We start from the raw sequence: 25,245 nt of genomic DNA, 5'->3' as shown, positions 1-25,245 counted from the left end.
TTTTATTATAGTTTATTTATTTTATAAACCCATATATAATAAAAGGAAATATCTATAAAATATATAGAATTTTTATATACAAAAACGACTTTATTTTTTCTTACTTTATATTTTCCCTAAAAACATAAATAAAAATGAATATCTAATAATTTTCAAAATATATAGGTGTATATATATAATTTACAAAAGAAAATAGTTAAGATAATTTTTAAGAAAACATATTTTATAATGATTATTTTTTTGATTTAATCATTTAAAGAAAATTAATTTCAAACAATGTAAAGTGATCATCTAATATCATTAAGAAATTTATAAATTAAAATTTTACCTAATTTTCATTGATAAAATTATAAAATGTATTTACAATTCTAAACAAGTGATGATTTACCAATTATTAGGATTTAGTTGTCTTATAAATACTCATATATATATATATATACATGAATTTTCAAATATTATAAAATATGTTCATGAATGCAACTACAACATTTTCTGTGTGTTTCTATCTTTTTAAAAATAAACTTATCAAATTTTATAAGATTTATAAATATATTTAGAAATATAAAAGGATGAACTGATCTAAATTAAGCTAAAAAGAGTAATCCAATTTTAATCTTATTAAAGTAAAAAAAACAGTTGTTCAGTTTGAAATAATAGATGTGAAAACATATCCAATAATGAAAACTTGAACTGTCCAAAAATTATATTTGAAATAAGATACATAATTAAGATGAAAACATATGTATAAATACAATCTTTTGAATTTTTGGGTGTAACTACCTTATGAATTCGAAATAAACAATGAAGTTTTGAAATATTTCTGAATTGGTTTGCTTATTCAATTCTCAATCTCTTAGCACATTAATTTATTTTATATAATTTTATCCAAAATAACATATATTAAATTTTAAAATGTTAGAAGTATTTATTAATGCAATTCCAGCTTTATATTTCTTTTTCTCAGAAAACATATATCAAATTATAAAAACTTGTATAAATATATTTACAAATCTAATAGAATGAACCATACTAAATGAAATAAAAATAGAATTTTAATTTTAACTTCATTAAAAATTGTTTTTTTTTACTTTGAAACCAAATATGGAGCTCAACAATACCATACATGAATTGATCCAAATTATTATACATGGAATCACATATCTAATTAAGATGAGAACATAATGATACTTAATAATATTTTCATGATATAAAAGTTATGAACAAATGCATATATATTTATATCCATATAATGATACCTAATACAATTCCTTTTATTCATCATATATATATATAAGTTATAAAATTATTCGAAAGTTATGAAAATATGTAAATGTTTGACAATTATTATGATTTCATTATTTTATAAGTATTTATTCCCGTGCATGAGCACGGGAGAATCACCTAGTAAATATTAATGTATGAAATTCTTGTTTGTGGAACAAGATTAAAACCTAAAAATTCTTATTTTTAAGAGGGGATGTAGTATATTTTATCAGAAAATGGAAATTACTTTTTTTTTCTTTTAACCATGCAAATGGAAATTATCTGCATATTTTTAAAGAAATTTTCCTTCATCTCGGTTAGTGTTCCCTATCGACACAAATGGAAATATGGATTGGTTATCCGTTATCGCGTGTAAAGTACCCGGTTGCCACGCAACATAAAGCTTCCACGTATCGATGAAACTTACACGTGGCTCAAGTCAAAACCCTCAAGCAGCGAAAACCTAGTCGTCCCCGTCACCGTAACTAATTCGAATTCCAATTAACTCACAAAAAAAATTGAAGGAAGACGAATCGATGGCGTTGTACAGATCTCTAAGAAAGCTAGCTGAAACCAATCCCCTCAAAAAGTCCAGACCATTCTTCACCACCGCCGCCGCAGCTTCTTCCGGCGGAACTGTTTCTCCGATCGCACCGTCGTTTCCGCCGCTGCTCCCACATTTCGCTCACCGGTTGTCTCCCCTCTCGAAATGGTTCGTCCCTCTCCACGGACCTCTCTTCCTGTCTTCTCCTCCCTGGAAACTGCTGCAGTCCGCGACGCCTCTCCACTGGCGAGGGAACGGGGGCGGCGTTTTGAGGAAGGTCGAGGCTCTGAGTGTTAGATTGGATCGGATTAGGAGAAGGACGAGGTTAGGGTTACAGTCAGTGGATCGCGATTTGGCCAAGGAGGAGGATGAGAGTAGAGGAGGAGGGATAATGGAGAGTTTTGTGAATGTGCCGAATTTGATCTCTATGGCTCGATTAGCATCTGGTCCTGTGCTTTGGTGGTATGTGTATCAACTACCTCTTTGGCCTATTAGAGGATGAAGAATGATTGATTGTTTCTTGGATTGTAGGATGATATTGAATGAGATGTATACTCCTGCTTTCCTAGGGTTGGCTGTTTCTGGAGCTACTGATTGGGTATATTCATTTTCTTTGTGGTTAAGAATAACATTGTTTTGGATCTTACTTGTTTAAAGACTCTTGGTTTTTGTAGTTAGATGGTTACATGGCTAGGAGGATGAAGATTGATTCTGTGGTTGGCTCTTACCTTGATCCTCTTGCTGACAAGGTAAAATATTTAATTATCTGTTTTGTGTGTTATTTTCTGCTCTGACTCTGGTTTCAAGTTTCAGTTTTGAGACCTCAGGTTTCTTGGTTATTTTACTTTGGATTTCAGGTTCTTATTGGGTGTGTTGCATTGGCAATGGTGCAAAAGGATCTTCTACATCGTGAGTATATTCTTTTTTTTTTTCTTTTACCTGATTGAATATTGAGATCACCGGTTGCAGTCTAGATCAAGTTTCAGTCCTTTTAAGAACTGACCTCTGTAGAAGCTTGTGACTTTAGTTTTTGTATAGAGAGGAACTCCACTAAGTTGATCTTACTAGTTAGTTGTCTTGCATACAACCTTTTTCTTAGTTTTTCACTGATTAATCTTGGTGGGTGCATGTGACATTTGTGGTTCAAAGCTGGCCTGGTTGGAATTGTGGTGTTCCGCGATGTTGCACTAGTCGGCGGTGCAGTATACTTAAGGGCATTAAATTTAGACTGGAAGGTGAAGTTCTGCAACTTTAGAACTAGAACTCCCAGTCCCAATCAGTTTCTCTTCTCTTTTTTTCCTTTTCCCGCTCGACCATATGGTTTATCAAAGAACACAGAAGCTGAGTCTACTGATTGAAATCACGTATGGCCTTTTTTTTTTTTCAGTGGAAAAAATGGAGTGATTTCTTCAACCTCGATGGTGCAAGCCCTCAGAAAGTAGAACCATTGTTTATAAGCAAGGTATGATCTCTAATTAACAGATCGTGCTAAAACACACACACACACAGCAAAATGGCATCTTTTGGTGTGGATAACCGGTTGGTTAAAAAACATTGTTATGGACAGGTGAATACGGTTTTTCAATTAGCTCTGGTCGCTGGCGCACTACTTCAACCTGAATTTGGGAATCCAGATACACAGACATGGATCACTTATCTAAGGTACCTTCTTTTAAACTAACAGTCTGGATTAGTTATAAACATACGGAGTGTGTTCTGAAATTTTGTTATTGGTCTCACTTGTCTTGTATCCAGCTGGTTAGTTGCTTCGACGACTATGGGTTCAACAGCAGCTTATGGAGCACAGTACTTGAAGAAGAAACCTATCTCCATGATTAAGAGATCATAGTAACATCTAATTACTCCACACTCTGGTCGCTTACCGGAAATGCCTGAACAGGTCTTGCTGTTTCAAGTAATCTGCAGCTCCTTACTGTTTCTACCCGCTAACTTTAAATATAGAGAAAGGGATAGCCTGTGAAGTACTGAGAAATGATGTCTTGTCTTTAGCAAAAAAAAAATAGTGAGGCTTTTGGTTTTTGTTTGGGACTTTCCTAGTTTCTGGTAAAGAGAGATGTGTCTGAAAGTGGATGATAATCGCACATTGGAGAAAATTAAATAGAAACTGGCACATGCGAGAATGCAATCTCTGATCTCTTTTATGGACAACTTAACTAGAGAAGATGACATGTTTCTGGTGTTACAAAAAAAAAATGTTTCTGAAAAGGTTTTTTGACAAGAATGAAGGAAAGCATTTGTTCAGTTTTGAATTAGCCCCGCAAGTTCTGATACTTCGCTTTATTCAGATCGGTTTGGCCACAATTATACCGAAGTGAACCAGAAAAAACCAGTTCGCTTTTGGTTAATTTTGATTTTTAATTTATTTTTCAACTGATTTTTTTTGTTTCGGTTAGATTTTAGTTTTCTAAAAGATTATGATATTTTCAGTTAAATTCAGTTATTTTGGGTAATTTGATTTTTGGTATTTATATTTTTTTTCAAAAAATAATTAAAAACTATATAAAACCAAACCAATTTATAAAATCGTTCTAAACCAAACAAAAAAACCGAAAATTTTGGTTTGGTCGGCTGGGCTCGATCGGACAAAAACAGCAGTGCTAGTTCTGATATTCGAAGACAATAATTAACATTGTAGACATAACTGGAGATTTGTGTACAACTTGAGTGTGTCAATAAAGAGAACATAAGCGCTAAAATGAAAGCAAATCTGTATACACAACACGATGAGAGAAACCAGAAGGAACCAAGAGACACCAGACTACTTGAGACTAACACTACTTCACAACTAGCGTGTCATAGTCAATAGGCTTTGTGCTATTATCTTCTTCCACTGCATACCATTTTATATCTGACCAAACCAAATTGGTGTTCCGGTTGTGAAAGTGTAGTGATCAGTCTTGGTGGATTTCGTCGAAAGGTGCAGCAGCAAACCTAACGTTTTCTGGCCGTGCCACCACGACTGGTTCATCTGCAAACAGGGCTTTGAGGAAACCTGGAGTCTTTAAAGGACGACGATTAGTCATTCGCGGATACACCTCAGACAGAAAGTAGTAAGCATGACCTGCTATCATACCCTGAAATGTTTTTGAACAGGTTAAAGATTATGTGGAGGATAGAGATTGAAGAAGAGATTTTGGGAATATTAAGCATATATACCAGAAGATCGACCCAAGGACTGGCACCAACAAGGACAGAGAACCCAAGAAGCACCTGCAATGGCAGAGGTTGCATTGTTTATTACTTTTTGGAGGAAGTTTAGGGGAGAAAGTTAAGAGACTCACCCATGGTAGGTAAGCTGCTGTGAAGGTGAAAAGACCAAGGAAACTCATGTGAATATAAGGATTCTGTTTGCTCCACAGATATACCTGTAAACAGAGGAGACAGTTTAGGTATTGAGATGACCTAAGATTTGTGAAAAATAATACAAAGCGTGACACAAGTGACCAACCATCATGAAAGTTAAGGAGTTGCTGAGGAAGATGATTTTAGCAAAGGATGCGGATAAGTAGGGAATCATTCCGCCAAGGAGAACAATACCAGTTAAAACAGTAGCACCAAAGAGGAGCATGTAAAGGAAATCAGCAGTCTTTCCCCTGAAGGAGTTTTCTTCAAGGAGTTTGCAGTAACGTGCGAGAAAGAACATATGGAACATGAAGTCCAAATCTGCCCAAAACAAAAAAAAAAAAACACAAGATTGATACAGATCCATATAGTTAACTAGGCAACTGAATAATACACAATCAAATCCAAAAAAGTGAACATTTCATAACATGTGCATCAATGGATGAATCATGATAACTGATGCAAGATGTTTGTACATGTGATCCCACAAAATCAGTTATAAAGCCAATTTAAATACAGTATCCTGAGGCCTGGAGAGGAGACTTACCCATCTTCCTGAAATACAAGAAGTTGGTAAAGAGACGCCAGTACTGGTGTTGCTTCACCACAAGGGTTGGATTCAAGTAGAGACTATACGGAGATATTATCTGCAATTTACAAAACACACACCCCTCTCCCCAAATCAATCAACAAAAGTGGAATTAAAGACGAAACCCTAATAATTCAAAATGAAGATTGGAGGATACATCGAGGGAACATCCGACGGTGGTGACAACAGCCGCCGTGAGATAGGAGCGAGTGATGATCGGCATCTGTTTGTACCATTCTTCTACCCCCTGCGCCATTTTCCAATCCAATTCGCCGGCTAGCAAAATTCAGTCGGAGAACCCTATAGAACCAAACGGAAATAAATCTGTGGAAGCCTTTTTGGTTTGGAGTATCGCAATGAGTTTTTCAGATTCACAACTTTTATTAAAAATCGAAAACTGAGAAATTCGTTTTCTTCGTATTTTTCACACATCATCCTTCCTATCGGAATAGGCTAATGACGTCGGCGTTTTTCTCTAGCGTGCTTGTCGTTCTCCTCTAACTAAAACGGCGTGGTGTTCACATGGGGTAGAGTAAAACAGCTAGGTAATCACATTTACAATATAGCCTAATTGTTAACAAAGTTCTAACGATTTTGATGTTGTTAACTATGATAAATATAATAATAAATAATAAATAGACTACTATAAAATCGATAATTTACTTGTTAAAATTTAAATCACGTCTCATTACACCATCTTTAACTGTCTTATAAGATTTACCTCTAATGATTTTCTTATTAATAGTTTTTATTAATATTAATTTGCATAATTCATTTTTTTTTAGAACTTGAAACTTTGATATCCTTTTATAGAAAATTAAGAGAAGTCTTGTTATTTTAGTTGGTATTAGGTGTTTTCCTGCACCATGTGCAGAAATAAAAGTTTTAAAATTTAAATTTAGTTTAAAATACAAATTTTGTTAATTTTTATTTTATTATTTGCTTACAATATATAATATTAATTTAATCATATGTAAAACTTTAAGGTTAAAAAATTTATTTTTATTAAATGTATATTTAGTAGTATATATGTATATATATTTAGAATTACAATTTTGAAATATTCTTTAATTTATATCTTTTTATTAAAATGTATTAAATCAAATTTTGTAAATGTAAGAGAACATTTTTTTAAATGTATAATTATCAAAACATAAAACTAAATAATATTATAAAATTTATGGATATTAAAAATAAACTAATAGTATTGGGATTAGAAAATTACATTTAAAACTGTATAATTATGAAGAATTGTTTTACTAATAATAATTATAAAATAGAATTAAATTTTGAAAATTCCAAAATAATATTATGTTTCTATTTATAACATAATATTATTAATTTTTATATTAATGATGATCTATTAGTTATTACCATATTTTAAAAATCTACTAAAAATACAAATCAACAATAAATGTAGGGATTATTGCAAAAGTGACTCAAAACTTGAAGTCAAACAGAAAACTAACCTTTTCTTTTGACTCATTTTTTTTTGAGTTTTTAACCCCACATCTGCATTTTATCTACGAAAATGCCATTAACCTTTTTTTTTTGTTTTTCGAAAATGGCTTCTTTACTGTCTAAACCTCATTTTCTTCAAGTATCTACAATATTGCCACTGCCATGAATAGTGGGAACAACCTTGTACGAACTGTTTGGAGCTTTTAATGCCCTTTAATGCACGTAAATCTCTTTACACTCTCTCTGTTTCAATTGTTATGAACTAAAAACAACATTTCTTTCACTTTCTCTCCATATTCATCCAAAAAACTGAAGCTTTTGATTCAAAATATGGGCGATGGTTGACAGAGCCATATTTCTTTCGTTTTGACTTACGGTTGCTTTCGTTTGAGGTTCTGGGTGGTTGGAGAAGACCATGTGTGCAAACGAAGTCATCTCACCTAGTTTAAGGTACGAATTTGAATTTTTTTCAAAACCTGTTCGCGTAGAAGACTTACAAGTAAGTCATCTGTGTGTAGAAGACTTACTGATGAGTCTTCTGGTCAAACGGACGACTTAAACTAAGTCGTCCAGCTTTGTTTGTTGAAAAAAAAACACTCCAGACGACTTATATATAAGTCGTCTACGAGAAACATGCTAGTTTTGCATTTGACTGAATCGTGTCAGATCTTTGACTATTTCTGGACGACTTAAAATTCAGTCGTCTCTGGGAAAGTTAAAATTTCAATATTTTATTAAACTAGACGACTTACGTGTAAGTCGTCTTAGGTTAGTTTTGTAGTTGAAAAATAAAACTTCATAAGTTAACTTTTACCAGACGACATAATATAAAGTCGTCCCGTCAGAAGACTTAATTTAAAGTCGTCCGGGGAAAGCAAAGTCGTCCAGAATTTTTCCCAATTTTCTGGTCAAACCTTGCTTATCCCGGACGACCTTAAATTAAGTCGTCTAGCTGGACGACTTTTAGTTAAGTCGTCTGGAGAAAGTTAAATTTCAAGTTTTATTTTTCAATTACAAAACTAACCTAGGACGACTTACACGTAAGTCGTCTAGTTTAAATAAAATATTGAAATTTTTACTTTCCAGAGACGACTGAATTATAAGTCGTCCAGAAATAGTCAAAGATCTGACACGATTCGGTCAAATGCAAAACTAGCCCGTTTTTCGTAGACGACTTATATATAAGTCGTCTGAAATTTTTTTTTAACAAACAAAGCCGGACGACTTAGAACTAAGTCGTCCTTTTTAATTTTCAATTGCAAAAGTGACCTCTTTAGACGACTTACCTTTAAGTCTTCTGGACGACTTAAATCTAAGTCGTCTGCGATAATGTTTATTGAACTTCTTCATTTTCTCTATGTTTACTAATGTGTTTTATTTTGAATATTTGCAGATGATTTTTAAGTTACATGCAGTGTATGGAGAATGGTTGTTGAGAGATTTCCGTTGGGATTTTGTGGTTGATGATCTCAAAGGAGCAAGATTGTTTTTATTGAATGAAGATTCAACACATGCTGAACTTGTTGCAATGGCTCAAGAAGATTATAACCTGGACATGAGATCAGTGACTGTGGAGATTAGCTACTCATTACCAGCAGAAATGATGATGACTCCAGGCAGTCCTCCCATTCATGTTACAAGTGATAGACAAGTTCGAAACTTGCTCGAGATACTCAAAACGCATAGAGTATGTCTTTGTGTATCAAGCCGCAGCAAGGTGGAAACGGTTTCAGAGAAAAGAGAAGAAGCTGGTGAATGGGAAGAAGATGTTGGTGATAATGATGAAGCTGGTGAATGGGAAGAAGATGTTGGTGATAATGATGAAGCTGATGAATGTTTTGAAGATGTTGGTGATAATGAGTCTGTTGAAGATGAAAATCAAGATGGGGAGGAGGAAAATGGGGAGGAGGAAAATGGGGAGGAGGATGCTGATAACACTATTGTTGGTGAAACGGATCAGAATGGTGGGGATTACAGTCTTTATGGAAAGGTTCTAGATGAGGACGAGGAAGATGATGATAATATTTGTTTTGAAGAAATTGAAAAGACATATGCTAAGACAAATGCTATTGAAGGAGGAAAATCGGATTGTACCAGCATCTATGTCAACCAGAGTTTTGTTAGCAAGGATGCACTGCTTTCAGAGCTGCGGTTGACAGCAGTGAGGGGTAGGTTTTCTTTCAGAATATACAAATCAACAAAAACTCTCCTTGTGGCAATATGTCGGGTTAGCGGTTGTGGATGGAAGATCAGAGCGAGTGTGAAACATGGGCCAAACACGTTTTGGGTAACAAAGTATGTGGAAAAACATTTATGCTCAATTGGAGACCGAATCGCTCAGCGGAGACACTGTACTCCAAAGTATGTTGGTAGTCTTTTCATTGATCGTGTTGGGATCATTGATGGGATAACTCCACAGCATATCACTGATGCAATGAAGAACATGTTTGGCATGACGCTTGATTACACCACTTCATACAGAGCACTGTTATATGCACAAAAATTGGTGAGAGGATCAGCAGAAGAAGGGTATTCGCGTCTGCCTTCATATCTCGAGCAAATCTCCATTGCAAATCCTGATTCTATCACGGCTATAGAACTTGATTCTAAGAAAAGATTTAAGTATCTATTTCTCTCTTTTGGAGCTTCTATCAAAGGTTTTAAGTATCAGAGAAGGGTCATTGTGGTGGATGGAACTCACCTAAGTGGAAAGTATGGAGGTGTTATGTTAGTTGCAGCCGCACAAGATGGCAATTTTCAGATATTCCCATTGGCTTTTGGGATCGTGGATGCTGAAGATGAACCTTCTTGGGAATGGTTTTTCACAAAATTGGCTAGTTGTATATCTCATGACAAGCCTCTGGTGATAGTCTCTGACCGGCACGCGGCCATTAAAAGTGCGTGTGAGAAGGTGTTTCCTTGGGCAACCCGAGGAATATGTTATTATCACCTTCAAGATAACATTGTCAAAAAGTTTAAAGGGAAACATCTCATGTACTTGGTGAAAGGGGCTGCTTATGCGCACACGGTTTACGATTTTGACCGGTACATGGCTGAGATACGGAGTGCAAACCCGGAACTTGCAACGTATTTGGAGAAGGCCGACGCCAGGCTATGGTCAAGGGTTTATTGTAAGGGGAACAGGTTCAACATAAAAACAAGCAACATCGCTGAATCTATTAATTCCGCACTGAAGCGAGCAAGAGGATTTCCGATTCCGTTCCTGCTGGAGTTCATAAGGCAGAAGTTAGGAAAATGGTATTGGAAAAGGAGACAAGATGCTTTGAGTCTCCCAACTGAACATAGCCGGGGTGTTGAATACTTGCTTGCTGTTCGATCAGAGATAGCGGATACGATGACGGTCGAACCAATTGATGGATGGCGTTTCTTTGTCAAAGGTGGCAAAATGGACTGTGTGGTTGATTTGGAACATGTAAAGTGTGATTGTGGTGTCTATGGAGTGGAGAAAATACCTTGCTCTCATGCTATAGCAGCTGGAACACATGCTGGTGTGCATATCGACACACTTGTATGTCCACTTTACTCAAAGAATCATCTGTATGCAGGATACTCAGAGAATATATATCCTATCGTGTCACAACATATTGAGGAACGAGAATGCTTTCCTCCAAACGTAAAGCGTGGTCCGGGGAGACAGAAGAAATCAAGATGGCAATCTTGGTTGGAGCTATCTAGGATGAGAGGACACAAACCCAGGAAGAAACACAGGGCACAGAGATGCTCAAACTGCAAGGAAACTGGCCATACGAAACCACAATGTACACAACCAGTTGACTAGTTGTCCAGACGACCTAAATTTAAGTCGTCCAGTCTTGATTACCCGTCCAGACGACTAATTTCTAAGTCGTCCAGTGTTTCGTCTACCAGATAACCTTCTACTAAGTCTTCTACTAAGTCATCCAGTGTGTTTTATTTTAGACTACCTTCTACTATCCCTTCAAGTGTATTTTTTTAGACGACCTTTTACGAAGTCGTCCAGTGTATTTTATTTTTAGACTACCTTCTACTATTTTTAGACTACCTTATTTGTAAGTCGTCCACACCTTCCAGACGACTTATTTGTAAGTCGTCCAGCTGGAAAACCTTCCAGACGACTTATTTGTAAGTCGTCCAGCTGGAAAACCTTCCAGACGACTTATTTGTAAGTCGTCCAGCTGGAAAACCTTACACAAGTTAGAAAATCTATACAAGTTAGAAAATCTATACAAGTTAGAAAATCAAATAAATCATACATGCCCACAAACATACAAATAGATTTGTGTATACAAATAGTTCAAATATACAAATAGATTTGTGTATACAAATAGTTCAAATATACAAATAGATTTGTGTATCTATACAAGTTAGAAAATCTATACAAGTTAGATTTGTGTATCTAATCATACATGCCCACAAACATACCACCATCCTCATTATCTTTCAAATGCTGATCAACAAGCTCCGTCCATATAACCACAGCCATATTATCCCTCATAGTCTTCGCATTGGACCTAGCAAAGTCTTTAGGGCTAAAGGGGACCCCAAGAGCATGACATTCAATGTACTTTACAGCGTACACGCCACAATCACCATTGTTGGCCGTGGGTACATCTTTCAGCAGTCTCTCATATGTGTATCGCTCCAACCCATGCATCTGGTCTCCGCACTCAACAAGCAGATAAGGGACCATCTCGAGAAAAGGCTCCATTATCTCATCCCATCTTTCTGGTATGGTAGATGAAGGTATGCTGTCCCAGACGACTATGTGCCTCTTAGGGATCGATATCCAAATAGCAACCCAATGTTTGTTGTCCAAGTTCAGTGGCGCATAGATATCATCAATGTCCTCCCCCAACTTCTTGTTTGATTGGCAAAATGAAGGCATTGATCCGTCATACAAACTCGCCGCCCCACTAGGTAGCATTCTTCCTAAACTATTGTGATCAGACGACGATGCTTTGAAGAACAGATACTGTTCTCTCCAAGACTGGGTAAAGTTGTGATCCAGGAAGCACATTCGCTCGCTCCGGAAACATTGTGGGTTCTCCTTATACCTCTGCCTCAGCACATTCATCCAAGCATCTATATGCTGCATATAAAATAATACAAGTTAGAACCTTCCAGACGACTTATTTGTAAGTCGTCCAGCTGGAAAACCTTCCAGACGACTTATATATTTACAAATCTATACAAAGACAAGTTACCAGACGACTTAAAGATAAGCAGAAGACTTACTACGTCTTCCAGCCATGCTTTGGGTGTCCGGAGTTTATGATACCACCAAGTTAGTGATGTACGTGGTTTGTCCTCTAGCTTAGTGAAATAATCACTGCAAACAAAAAAGCAATCAATTTTTGGTAGACTAAATCAAGCTATTATGGGTAAAGCAATCACTTACGGATCAGTTTTCAACCAATCAGCGAGCTCCTTCAACTTAGGTCTGTTTAGTGTGGGAAATGGATTATACTTTCCCACTCTAAGGAGTTTCCTTCTCTCTGCCGTATAAGGAGATATCTGCGTAGGAGCAGGTTTCTTCGTTCGTTCACTCCTTGCACGCACAACAGCAGTGGGAGCTGTTTTGTCCAATACAACCAGGCTCGGTTGTTGATCGTTGGAAGCGAAGCTCGGTTGTTGATCGTTGGAAGCGAAGCTCGGTTGGTCAGTGGAAGTGAGAGGAACAATCTCTTTGGAGGTGACACCATCTGCTTTATCCTCCGGCAAGATCTTATATACCGAGATCGCCTCATCTGCTGTATCCTCCGGCAACAATCTCTGCAATAAAAGTTGCAAGTTAACCCTGGACGACTTAAATAAAAGTTGTCTGGACGACTAGTTGACCCTGGACGACTTAAATAAAAGTTGTCTGGACAACTAGAAGACCTTGGACGACTTAATTCTTGTTGGGAGAGGATTTGATACTAACCTCTTTGGGCAGAGGTGAAGGCTGTTTCTTTTGAGGAGAAGGCTTTGCCTTTTGAGGAGTAGGCTGTTTCGTTTGAGGAGCAGGCTGTTTCGTTTGAGGAGCAGGCTGTTTCGTTTGAGGAGCAAGCTGTTTCGTTTGAGGAGCAGGCTGTTTCGTTTGAGGAGCAGGCTGTCTGGTAGGAGGAGTAGGATGATTGATTTGAAGTGTAGGCTGATCCTTTTGAGGAGTAGTCTGTTTGTTACTAACCCCGGTTTCTAGGGCTTGAGGGGTAGGCTGTTTGTTACTAACCCCGGTTTCTTTGGCTTGAGGGGTAGCCTGATTGGTGACACCAACCTTTTTCTCCACAGCTTCCAATCTATCGGACATCTTCCTAATCTCCCTGATGCACTTCTTAAACCCATCTTTCATCATGTCACCTAAGTCCTTGAACATATTTTCTAACTCCTCTCTGGTCACCCAACTAGCCTCTTCTCTAGCCTCTTCTGTAGCCTCTTCTCTAGCATCTTTAGGAGCCTCTTCTCTAGCCTCTTTAGGAGCCTCTTTAGGAGCCTCTTTACGAGCTTTCTTCCGAGGTCTCTGATTGTCTTCCTCCTCCTCCTCCTCCACCTCCACCACAACCATCTGTTTGGCTCTTTTCGATGGAGTCACAAACTTAGGTTTTGTACCAGTGACTTCCCAGCAATCCATGGTCCACTTCCACGGTCTCCGATCATACATGACTTTAATGATGTTCTCCGCGGGCACGTCCTCAACCTCAGAGTCCCATTTTGGCCACATTTCACTAATGTCCTTCTCAACAAAGTTGATCACGCGGGTCTGCAGTAAATAGAAGAAGAATCGAGTTAGATATTTGAAACAAAATACTAAATAGACGACTTAATTATAAGTCGTCAACTAAGTCGTCCAGCTGGACGACCTTCCAGACGACTTATTATAAGTCGTCTACTAAGTCGTCCAGCTGGACGACCTTCCAGACGACTTATAATAAGTCGTCTACTAAGTCGTCCAGCTGGAAGACCTTCCAGACGACTTATAATAAGTCGTCTACTAAGTCGTCCAGCTGGAAGACCTTCCAGACGACTTATAATAAGTCGTCTACTAAGTCGTCCAGCTGGAAGACTTTCCAGACAACTTAATTAAGTGAAGATGGAAAGGTACCTGACTCAAGATAGCAGCTTTCATGAATCTGCGGCCTCTGCTGCCCTCGTAAGCCAGAATCGGTGGAGACGGACTGTTTGCTCTGGGTAGACCAATACTAGCACCCAATCCCGGAATAGCTGTGTACGCCCAGACCTGAAGAACTTGTATAAACCATCCACGGTATAACAGCCAGTAATATCTTTGTTCCACAAAGAGTCCATCAGCACCTTAAACGCGACTCTCCCCCATGGATAATTCTCAAACCGTTCTAAATCCATCACTAGCCTTGCCAGAACAGCTCGTGTATCGCTTGAGAACTTTCTCCCTTCAATGAATCCAGTGAAGATGGAAAGGTACGCGAGTCGCTTGCGATCTTCCCTGGACCAATCCCCGCATCTCTTCAGTGCTGCTATTATCTGTTCAGTAGTTGGCCCAGCTTCCAGATGAACTCCCATCATCCCCCAGAAAGAAACCATCTCTGGGGTAACTTCACATTCTGGTGTCTCAAGGTCCTCGATGTACTCGCAGTTTAGACCAGTGATGTTTTCAAACTCTAACAGTGAAAACCTCGCAGGTTCTGGACCAACGAGACACCACATCTCGTACTTCTTCTTAATGTCCAGCTTTAAACCGAGCAAGTAGTGAACCAGCCTTGAAGCCCAACCAAATCCCTGCTCCTTGAACTTGATGAAAACTCCCAATCTCGACTCCTTGAGCTCTTCAAATTCAGCATCAGTGAGAGCTTCCCTAAGAGCAGTATGCAACTTCGTGTTATCCGTATGATACGAAATGCTATTGTGGGGTTCTGGCTCTTCCCCTAATATGTATAACCTACGGGGGAGTTCTGGAATATCCATCATTTTCGTCTGCAAAATAATCAAAGACAACAATAGAAGTCAGAACACAAGCTAAATCAATCACGCCTTAATTGTTACTCCAGACGACTTAGTAGACGACTTAAATATAAGTCGTCTAGAAAGTCGTCCAACTGGACGACTTAGTTGACGACTTATATTTAAGTCGTCTGGAAAGTCTTCCAAATGGACGTACTAAGTCGTCCAGGTTGAAGACTTTCCAGACGACTTACTTACAAGTCTTCCAGTAGAAAAATTTCAAGCAGACCTGATTAGTCGCAGAAGGAGTTGGAGTACTCGTCATTTTGGTTATAGATCTGAAAAAAATAAACGTGAAACGGTGAGAATGATTAAATTGAAAGAGACAACATTTTATGTTCATCTTTTCCACGAGTTTGATGACTTACCGGCGTTAGGGTTTACAGAGAAACGGCGCTACGGTTTACAGAGAAGAAGCGGCGGCGCTAGGGTTTAGAAGAAGCGGCGGTTCTAGATAGTGTTTAGAGGAAGCGGCGGTGAGAACGTTGGTGAGCACGGTGGCGAGGGCGACGGTTTGTTCAGAAATAGTGGAAAGCGGGGGCGCTAGGGTTTAGAGGAATCGGTGGCGCTAGGGTTAGAAGAAGCTGCGGCGACAACGGTGAGAATGAAGTGAGATAGATAGCCGACGTTGAGAACGATGGTTGTTCGGAAATAGTGGGAATTCGAATCGCCTTTGATATCGCCGGTGAGAGAGAACTGTTAGGGTTTCTGAATTTCGCGGAAAATGAAAAAAAAAAATCACCTTATATATTGGGTAAATAATCCGGTTAGCTTTAAAAGTACATTGATAAACTTTAAGATTTGGTCCGGTTTAGACGACTTATTCTGGCTGATAATGTACATCAGACGACCTAATATTTAGTCGTCTGGGAACAGAAGACTAAATATTAAGTCGTTCAATACCCTAAAATGAACCCCTAAACTAAAATGACTAAATTAACTTACTAACCACGTTATAAAATCAAATTATACTTCAATAGTGTTTACTATACACAGAAATGAACACGCCTAGGTAATTTTAAAAATTTTCAAAAACGGTTTTAATGCTTTCCAAAATCTAACCCTAAGAACACATACAATACTACAACATATGTTGATGAAACATAAACTAAAGAATATCATGACTCACTACTTTCACTCATCTGGGCTGAAAACAATTGAAATTTGTTATATATTAATTTATATCTCTTAAGACATATGTTAATTACATAATTCCAATTTTTCACTTATCAAAATATTTTTTACAAAATTTTTAAATTATGTTTAAGAATAACTGTCCAGACGACTTAACTTAAAGTCGTCTGGACGACTTATTTTCAAGTCGTCTGTTTACAGACGACTTGCGAGGGGTAGAAACGTAAAAAAAAAATCCGTTTTTTTGTTTGTTCACAAGGAGATAGTTGTAATTTCAATAGCCTTTTAGGTTACGTTTGCCTTTGATCCAAGTTGGGGTACTCTTTTGGGTTTGACTCCAAGTTTTGAGTCACAATTGGTAATTCTCCCATAAATGTAAATGTCCATGTGATTATTTAAAGAAAATTATTCTTTTTTTAAAACTGCATAGTATTTTGAAGGTGTTTTTGTAATAAAAATTATATACTTATTAAAAATTAGCTAAATGATATTTAGAAATTTTAATTATTATTATATTTCTATTTAATTTATTATTTATTGTTATATTAATTATGATATATAAGTTATTACCATATTTTAATAATTTATCTTAAATATAAATCAATATTAAATGTAAATATGTCATAATAATCTATAAGTTATTATCATATTTTTATAAAAGTATCTTAAATATAAATCAACACAATATGTAAATATCCATGTCATAATTTACTTCAAGCCATGTCATCATTGTTAGTGTATCATGTCATTATTTTTTTCAAAATTAATATGGTGATGACACATGTCGAAATCACTTTTCAAATATAGACTAGGGGATTGGTAGACCTTGATAACATTTAATATTTCTGTAATATATAATTATTAATCATAAATTATAAATAATTAAAAATAAATAAGTTTACTCAATTATTATTTAAAATTTATTAAAATGTTAATCTAAGATATATTTATAATTCAGATTTAATTTATTTTCAGAAATTATGAAAAGCTAAAAAGTTATAAATTAAATACAGAAGGAATAATAGCAATTTTTTTCTGGAAATTTGGTTTGAAATATTCACTGCACATTTCATAAAAAAAATTGTTAAGAATGTGGGAGTATCAATCTTTTTTTTTTTTTGTTTATTCTGGAGCTTTCCCAGCTTTACCAACAAGCCCATTATCAGTCTCAGGCTGACTCAAACCATCATCTGTTTCTTCAAGAACTTCTGCAGAGTCTACCTCTGAATCAGAAGCTTCTACTTGCGCTGGCTTAACGAGCTGGAGATCTGCAGTATCAGAAGCCTTCATTCGCATCGGCTTCATGAGCGGCGGAACTTGTGAAGCAGCAGCAGCAGCAGCATTGGTTTCTGCAGAGTCTGCCTTTGAATCAGAAGCTTCTACTTGCACTGGCTTAACGAGCTGGAGATCTGCAGTATCAGAAGCCTTCATTCGCATCGGTTTCATGAGCGGGGGAACTTGTGAAGCAGAAGCAGAAGCAGAAGCAGCAGCAGCAGCAGCATTGGTTTCAGCAGCAGTGATTTCATCTTGAGCTTGAATCTCCATTGAATCTCTAAACACTCTACTCAGAAAGCTCACATCATCAGACATTACCCCAAACCCTCTCAACATCTTCGAACCAAGCTGTAAACTCGTCTGTGAACCAAAAAAAAAAAAAAAATCAAAACAAAACTCACTCTCAGGACACACTCAACTCTCATTAAATCAAGATTCAAAATGAGACTTTACCTCTGCATTTTCAAGAATTGCATCTGTGGCTCCTGCTTTCTTTAGTTCAAGAAGATGAGGTAAATCTTGAGCTCTTGAATATATTTTAGTCTGGTAATAACAAAGTTAAAACCAACCACATTTTAAGTCCCCTAAGCTTGCAAAGCTAACTGATAAAGGAAGAGTAGTGAAATAGACCGCACCGCAGGGAAGGCAAGACGGAGTCTCTCCACAGCTTCAGTGGTTCTCTTCTTGCCTTTATACATTATCATGATTGCTTTAGGAGATGAAACACCTGCAGACTGCAAAACCGATGGCCTAGATCCATCTCCATACAGTATCGGGAAACCTTGTTTCCTTGATTCCTGCCACAAAACCCCACAAACATATTCAAAAAGAAGAGACCTAACCAGTTTCTAATAAAATCTCTGTTAAGTACCTTTACTACAGCAGGATTCAGATCAAAACCAATATAAGGCCATCCCACGAGATCACTATCTACTCCTGAGACCAATGGCGTTGACAAGAAGTTCGCCAGCACCTGACCCATTTGTCCAAATCCAATGATGACAATTGATTCACTAACGTCGAAGTTCACTTCTTCATCTACATTCTGCACAACATGTCCACATAACAACGTGATGGATGCAAAAACACTATTGTTTCTTTACATCTAAGCGCAGTATTAGAATTCTATACCTCTTCTTTACCAATTTTCTCATCTATAAAATCGGCTGCCCTTCTTCCAAGTTGGTTAAGCGTAGGTGTTAACGCCATTGACAAAACAACTACGATAATGAGAAGCTTGTTCAGCTCAAGTGGAAGCACTCCTAGCCTGCACATATATATATGATTGTAACAATCATGATCACCTAATCAGAAAGGAAAAGTGGAATCTATAATATTTGGAGATGTTTGAGTAATGTGATAAAAGACCTGTTAGCTAGAGAGAAGACAACGAATGCAAATTCACCTCCCTGAGAGAGAAGGAAACCGATTCTTACGCTTTCTTGGAGTGTGAGTCCAACTCTGGGACCGAGTGCGGTTATAATCAGTGTTTTGATCACAATCAGACCAGCCAAGAGTGTGAGGACATTAGGCCATTCTCTAAACAGAACCTGTTAAAAAAAGATTTTAAACACTAAAATGTTTCTGCTGAGAATCTTTATGCAATGCAATGCAATATATAACACTTTACCTCCATGTCAATGGAAGTTCCTGTGGTTACAAAGAACAGACCAAGAAGCAAACCTCTGAATGGCCTAATATCAGCTTCTATTTGTGTCCTGAAATTTGTTTCTGCTAAAAGTGCTCCAGCAAGAAAAGCTCCAAGCTTCAGAGAAAGAAAACTGAGTTTAGGAGGATATCCTTGGCATTTTGTATGTTGAAAATGGAAGTTAAAATCAAACCGTGTCGCTGAAACCAAGCTTTTGAGTGAGAAGTGAAGTCCCAGCAACTGTGAGAAGGCAAAGGGCCACAAAAGCTTCCGAGCTTCTTGTTTCTGCAACAACCTGAATATTTGTTTTGTGCTCTTATTGTTAAGCAATTCACCAAATCAAACATTGTCCTCTCTATTCACTCACATACAAAAAAGGGGATTAGTGTAAAAAGGTTACCTCGAAGATTCTCCGGAGAAGGAACTTTCCACCAAGGGAGAGAATGCCCAACCCACCAAGAGCTTTTGCACTTTCTTTTGCAAGCATTGGCAAGATACTTTCCCCAACAAGATTCTTGCAAAGTTACAGAGATTAAGATATTAAGGTGAAAATGGTCTTAAGTTAACACTGATAGAAGTCTAAAGCAGCTAGCCAAAGGTACCTGGCTCTCCAACACAGGAAGAACAACTAGTAATGGTACAACGGCTATATCCTGCAAGCGAGGCAAGGAGTATAGTAGTAAGCGAAAGTGTTTGTCTCGTTCAGGTGTTTGCCTTTGCGCAAGATTTTTGCATATATGTTTTTGGTGAATTTCCCCAAATCCAAAAAAATTTCAAAAAATCGGATAGAAGATATACTGGATAAGCAGAACCTGTAGAAGAAGAATCCCCAAGGTTGCTGAGCCAAATCTTGTAGGTAGCTCACCCTTCTCTGCTAGAAGCTGTTACATTTTTAACGTTGTCAATAGAGTAATAAGAAAGAAGCCTACTCAGTCTTGATTGGTGATATATGCAACTGTGCTAATAATACCTGTAGAACAAAAGCTGAAGAAGACAATGATAGAGCAGCGCCAATGACAATAGCCTCATCAATGCTCCTGATGTTGACCTGAGTTTTTTTTGTTTTACAGAAAGTACAGAGATTGACAGTTATTATTAGACCATAATCACATTGAGAAAAGACCTTTTAAATTAACAGGACTTGAAATGCATCGAACAAATCGTCAATGGGATATTAAGAAGACACCAAGTGAAAGGCCTAACCAAGTCAGGCCTTGAATGAAACAGGAATTCAAGAATCCTTGTCCCTATGGCTCCATTTGGTGGGAGCTCAAAAGCGGTGAAAGCAAGCGTGCATAACAAAACCTGAAAAATAACCAAAATCAAACATAACAACGGTTTAAGAAGTGAAGTTATAGGAAGGAATGTAAGCGGTTTTAGACAACTTTATAAGGACCAAACCTGAGCTAATCCCATGCCAAAAGCAAATTTTGCAAGAGCTTTAAGACGTGCAAGTGAAAGCTCTAGTCCCATCTCAAAGAGCTGCAAGAAAACAATCAGAGGCAAGCCAAAAATCATTACCCTTTAACTCAATGCATTAAAACATTATTTATTCAAAAGCTTACCAGGAAAAGAATCCCCCATTCTGAAAGAACTTTAACATCTGTGAGATTTCTAATGAAACCAAATTGATTGAGCACAACACCAGCAAAGAAGAAACCAAGAATCTACCAAAACCATCAAAAAAAAAACACAAAACCGTTAATACATAACAGAAGATTATAAAACCAAAGCCCCAAAGTAGAATTTTTGTTAGTACCGGACTGGCTTTGAGGACTCTGAAGGCAGGGACAATGATAACAGTGACCATCAAGAATGTCAAAGTATCGAATCCAAGATCGTTGATGACATCAACAGCACTTGCTACATCCACCCCTGCGTAAGTCTCCACTCTCCTCCCTGAGAACTCAGTCCATCTACCTCGGAAATACAACCGTCTAGAAGTATCCAGAAAAACCCTTCTTTCAACTAAACCTCTACCACCAAAAGAAGAATGCAACTTGTTCCCATAGCTCCTTACGCCTTCAGAATACACAGGCACACACGCTCTCACCGTGAAAACACATTGCTTCAATCGACCACTGTGTTGTTTAACTACCTCATAGCCCTGGGATCAAGATTCAACAACAAAGCTTTGAAACTGTTCACATAAAAGGAGAAAGCTTCAAAGAAGAAAGGAGGGAAGTACCTTGGGAGAGGGGCAACAAGAGATGGACCCCAGCATAGTACTAATAGCCATTTTGAGATTGAAACCAACAGAACTAAAGCCTAAAGGCTTTAACTTTCGTCATCCATAAACTCTAAAAAAAATGTTCTTTTTTTTTCTTCCCAAGTGGATAAAATAATACAGAACCAAGACTCCTGCTTCTACGTTTGAAACTGAGTAAAGCTAAGGGAGATAAAAGCCCACGTCAGACACGAGAACACCTTGTGTATCTCCAGATATGTGATTATATATACGTACATACGTACAAGGGGGGTAGGGAGTGAGAAAGATAGATAAAGGAGGGAACTTTCACGTCTAGAGAGAGAAAGATTCTTTTTTTTTTAAAATATTGTATCATTATATTTTTTTGTGGATATTACCTGAAGACTTCGCTGATATTGAAGCGTTACAGGCCACACAGACGGATTCTGATTGTAGAGAAGAAGACATCTTTGGGGAAATTGTGGCTGGCGTCTAAACCGGAAACCGGTTATGTCTGGTTCAGTAAGGGATTATATGAGGATTATATTTAGCACGTGTCATTGTGGATAATGTTCTTTCACGAGCCTTTTAGATAATTATAATTAATTAATTAATCTATAATTTAAAGACCAAGATCATTCTAATCTAGTATTCCCTTCTCTATTTCTAATTTCTCTCTGAAAATAGAGAAATATCATTTCTTTCATCAAATATAAAAGAAAATTAGCAAAAATAGTAATCTCAAAATAGAAGGTGAGTTGGAGAAAAATGTCACCTGTAATAACATTTAGAGATAATTACAAATTTTTTAACAAAAAAAAGAGAGGTAAGTACAGATTTGGATTTTTAACCACGAGTCAGTGGTCGGGTGGTACATAGCGTTCCAGGATCCCTAAGGGATCTGAGTTCGAATCCGTTGCCACTCAAATTACCCTGATTTGTGGCCACGCAGATATGGGCCATGTTTTCAGCCATTTGAAAACTCGGAGAGAGGGTCCATCCGTGGACTGCACCTCTCCTTAGAGATTAGTCTGGGTCTCGACCCGGGATACCCCAGGTTAAATTAAAAAAAAGTACAGATTTTGGTTGAATATGTTGAGACTGAATTCAAACTAGCAATGCAAAGCATTCAGGAACAATAACAGTGTGTCCATTCTTACCAAGTAAACATATTGGAACACTAGCAGACTACAGTTGTAAGAAGATAACACGGATCCCTTTAACGATCCAAGTGCCAACAAGCTCATGTTCAACTTATTCAGATAATCTCAGTGAAAATAGTAGTTGCAGTAGTCTAGGCATTGACAAACATAGCAAAGGTGGGTTTTATTTAGGTGCAAATCATACAGTTGTGTCACAAAATGACCCAGATGATGTATATTTGAAAAGAAAAAAACAAATACAAACAAGAGCAAAAGATAAACCATCACAACAGTATTTATATAGGCACACTTGCATGATTCTTATTCTGTCTTTTCTTCACTCTCTTTGGTGAAAAAAAGAGAGAGAAAAAAGGCCAAAGATTGATTTACAAGGAAGGCTCTGCGGGAGAGAACTTGAGCGAGACGCTGTTGACGCAATGGCGTTCATCGGTGGGAGTACCAAAACCTTCTCCTTTGAAAACATGACCAAGATGGCCACCGCATGCTGCACAATTGATCTCTATTCTTCTCCCATCTGGGTCTACCTGGTAAATATTACAATGCATATAACAGAGAAGTTTCAGCCAAATTTTTTTCTGGTGATCAAAATCATGAAAAATGTGTGTGTGTGTGTGTGTGTGTTTTGAGAGTTAATTACGGTTCTGGTTATGGCACCAGGGATTCCATCAAAGAATGCAGGCCAGCCACAACCTGCGTTGAACTTTGTGGTTGATTTGTAAAGAGGAGTCTTGCAACCTGCACAGCCGTATATTCCTTCTTTGTTGAAATCAACGTATTCTCCGGTTCCTGGATATCTGAAAATCAACAAAAAGCAAACCATGATTGCTAAGGCGCGACAACTAGTAAACACAAAAGGACTTTTAACTTATTAGTAGTCTCGTAGCCGAATTCTCTTGTATCAATATCTAAATCAAATACTAGAAAGTCTGTAACCTTACGACTACAGCGCAGACATTTTCATGGTCCTAAAGACAGAACAGAACCTAACAAGGCAATGCAACAGAGTTCTAAAGTTGACCTCCCAACGTATGCATTATAGCTAAAAGCGATTAAGAGATCATTATCTGCTCTCATCCCAAGTTTAAAGAGTAACTAAATAGGTTATCCATGAAGTAGTATAACTTTTCAGAGCAACAGAGTTCTAAACCTGAGTTACACATTATAGCCTATTTATAGGTAAAAGAGAGTCAAGAATCATTATCTGTGATCACAAGCTCTCATCTCGAGTTTAAGGAGTAACAAAGATGGTCCCTTTGAAGAAGCTATATATAACCTTTCATGAAAGCTACTAATTAACAAGACAGAGCAACATAATTCTGTTTTTACGCATTATTAACTGTAAATGAAAGAGACTCAGAGATCATTAACTGTTACCACAAACCCTCATCTCGATGGTAAAATCCTTGAAGAAGTTATATAAAACATTTCATGGAAGCTGCTTAATAATAATAACAATCACTAAAAAGAATGGAGTAGTAGTAGTCTCCTTTTAACTATTTTAAAATCTACATCAGAAACTTACTCTGTGTTCTTAAAGTAACAAGCAGCTGTATAGTAACAGATACAATCTTCAAACACATATATATACTCATCAGGAGTATAATCTTGAACAAGTAGTGTACATACTTGGATCGCTATGTTTTTGAAACTCGATTCAGACATACTCACAATAATCATCAGAAGAAGCAATGTTCATTAATAATTGCAAAAAAAAAAGTCGTTGATGTTTTCCCCTTTGAATTTTCTATGAAAGAGAACTCCCTAACTATGCACAATCGAAGAAGGAAAGAAAGAAAGAAAGAAAGGGGTTGCTAGCGTGCTTACTCGGTGCCTTTCTGACGGAGAATCCTAAACTGCTCAGGTGAAAGAACCGCACGCCACTCCTCCTCTCCTTTCTGCACCGATCCCGTAGCCGCCGCCGCCGCCATGTTCCCCGCGAATCGATAAAACTACCACCGTACAAGCTTTATGACGGAATGGCGAGGGGAATCGAATCGGATGCAGCGATTGACGATGGTTGGAGGAGAAGACGTGAGGGAAAGAGAGAGAGACTTGACTTTGTACCCCTCATTTAAACCGGTGACTAGCCCGGGACATTTTAATGTTTAAATTATATATTTAAATATATTATTTATTTTTAAATATAAAATTCAAATAGTTACTTATAAATAGATTTAAAAAAATATTTAAATATCAGAAATTATGAAATTTGAATTGTCTAAATATTTTTTTATCAAAATATTTAAAATAATTCAGACTATCTAATATTTATATTTGAATTATATTACAATAGAAACTATATAACTAATACTAGGGGAATTTTCAAAAATACCACTTTCAAGGTACCATTATTCATCTTTACCACCACTAAAGACACATTTTCAATACTACCTTATTTATTAAAATGGTAAAAACTTTTATATCTTTGTTTTTATATGTTTTTTCAAAATTCTAATCCCAAATTCTAATTCCTAAACCTCCAATTCTAAACCCTAAACCCAAAATCTTCAACTCTAAACCCTAAACCCTAAACTATATACCCTAAATTCAATATCCTAAACCCTAAGCCCTAAAGTCTAAACTATAAACCCTAAATCCTTAACTCTAAACCCTAAATCTTAAACTCTAAACCCTAAACTATATACCTTAAACCCTAAAACA

General features: G+C 37.0%; 4 protein-coding genes across 4 annotated transcripts; 1 reads left to right on the top strand and 3 right to left on the bottom strand.

Moving 5' to 3' along the window:
- The first annotated feature begins 1,738 nt into the window (after positions 1–1,738).
- LOC108823374 (cardiolipin synthase (CMP-forming), mitochondrial) lies at positions 1,739–3,963 on the top strand. Its single transcript, XM_056993816.1, has 8 exons — positions 1,739–2,269; positions 2,339–2,405; positions 2,482–2,556; positions 2,665–2,716; positions 2,957–3,042; positions 3,195–3,269; positions 3,375–3,469; positions 3,563–3,963. Exons 1-8 carry the CDS (start codon positions 1,800–1,802, stop codon positions 3,654–3,656), a joined length of 1,014 nt encoding a protein of 337 aa, XP_056849796.1. The 5' UTR covers positions 1,739–1,799; the 3' UTR covers positions 3,657–3,963.
- A 472-nt stretch (positions 3,964–4,435) lies between these two features.
- LOC108823375 (derlin-2.2) lies at positions 4,436–6,186 on the bottom strand. Its single transcript, XM_018596557.2, has 6 exons — positions 5,917–6,186; positions 5,718–5,817; positions 5,277–5,491; positions 5,110–5,193; positions 4,985–5,038; positions 4,436–4,902 (listed from the first exon to the last, which is right to left on the bottom strand). Exons 1-6 carry the CDS (start codon positions 6,013–6,015, stop codon positions 4,720–4,722), a joined length of 735 nt encoding a protein of 244 aa, XP_018452059.2. The 5' UTR covers positions 6,016–6,186; the 3' UTR covers positions 4,436–4,719.
- Positions 6,187–17,329: 11,143 nt separating this feature from the next.
- Positions 17,330–21,826, bottom strand: LOC108823545 (K(+) efflux antiporter 3, chloroplastic). The gene is made up of 17 exons (XM_018596776.2): positions 21,422–21,826; positions 20,993–21,340; positions 20,799–20,900; positions 20,635–20,715; positions 20,437–20,538; positions 20,204–20,281; positions 20,046–20,114; positions 19,836–19,886; positions 19,634–19,747; positions 19,427–19,528; positions 19,216–19,350; positions 18,954–19,135; positions 18,717–18,852; positions 18,457–18,630; positions 18,221–18,382; positions 18,039–18,128; positions 17,330–17,945 (listed from the first exon to the last, which is right to left on the bottom strand). The coding sequence occupies exons 1-17, from the start codon at positions 21,470–21,472 to the stop codon at positions 17,433–17,435; spliced, it is 2,490 nt and encodes an 829-aa protein (XP_018452278.2). The 5' UTR covers positions 21,473–21,826; the 3' UTR covers positions 17,330–17,432.
- Positions 21,827–22,730: 904 nt separating this feature from the next.
- On the bottom strand, positions 22,731–24,671 carry LOC108825506 (peptide methionine sulfoxide reductase B3). Its single transcript, XM_056994106.1, has 3 exons — positions 24,409–24,671; positions 23,222–23,378; positions 22,731–23,108 (listed from the first exon to the last, which is right to left on the bottom strand). The coding sequence occupies exons 1-3, from the start codon at positions 24,510–24,512 to the stop codon at positions 22,950–22,952; spliced, it is 420 nt and encodes a 139-aa protein (XP_056850086.1). The 5' UTR covers positions 24,513–24,671; the 3' UTR covers positions 22,731–22,949.
- Between the last annotated feature and the right edge of the window lie 574 nt (positions 24,672–25,245).

This window comes from Raphanus sativus, chromosome 9, assembly GCF_000801105.2.
Source record: "Raphanus sativus cultivar WK10039 chromosome 9, ASM80110v3, whole genome shotgun sequence".
Classification (NCBI taxonomy): Eukaryota; Viridiplantae; Streptophyta; class Magnoliopsida; order Brassicales; family Brassicaceae; genus Raphanus; species Raphanus sativus.
This window is presented reverse-complemented; position numbering and strand designations above follow the sequence as displayed.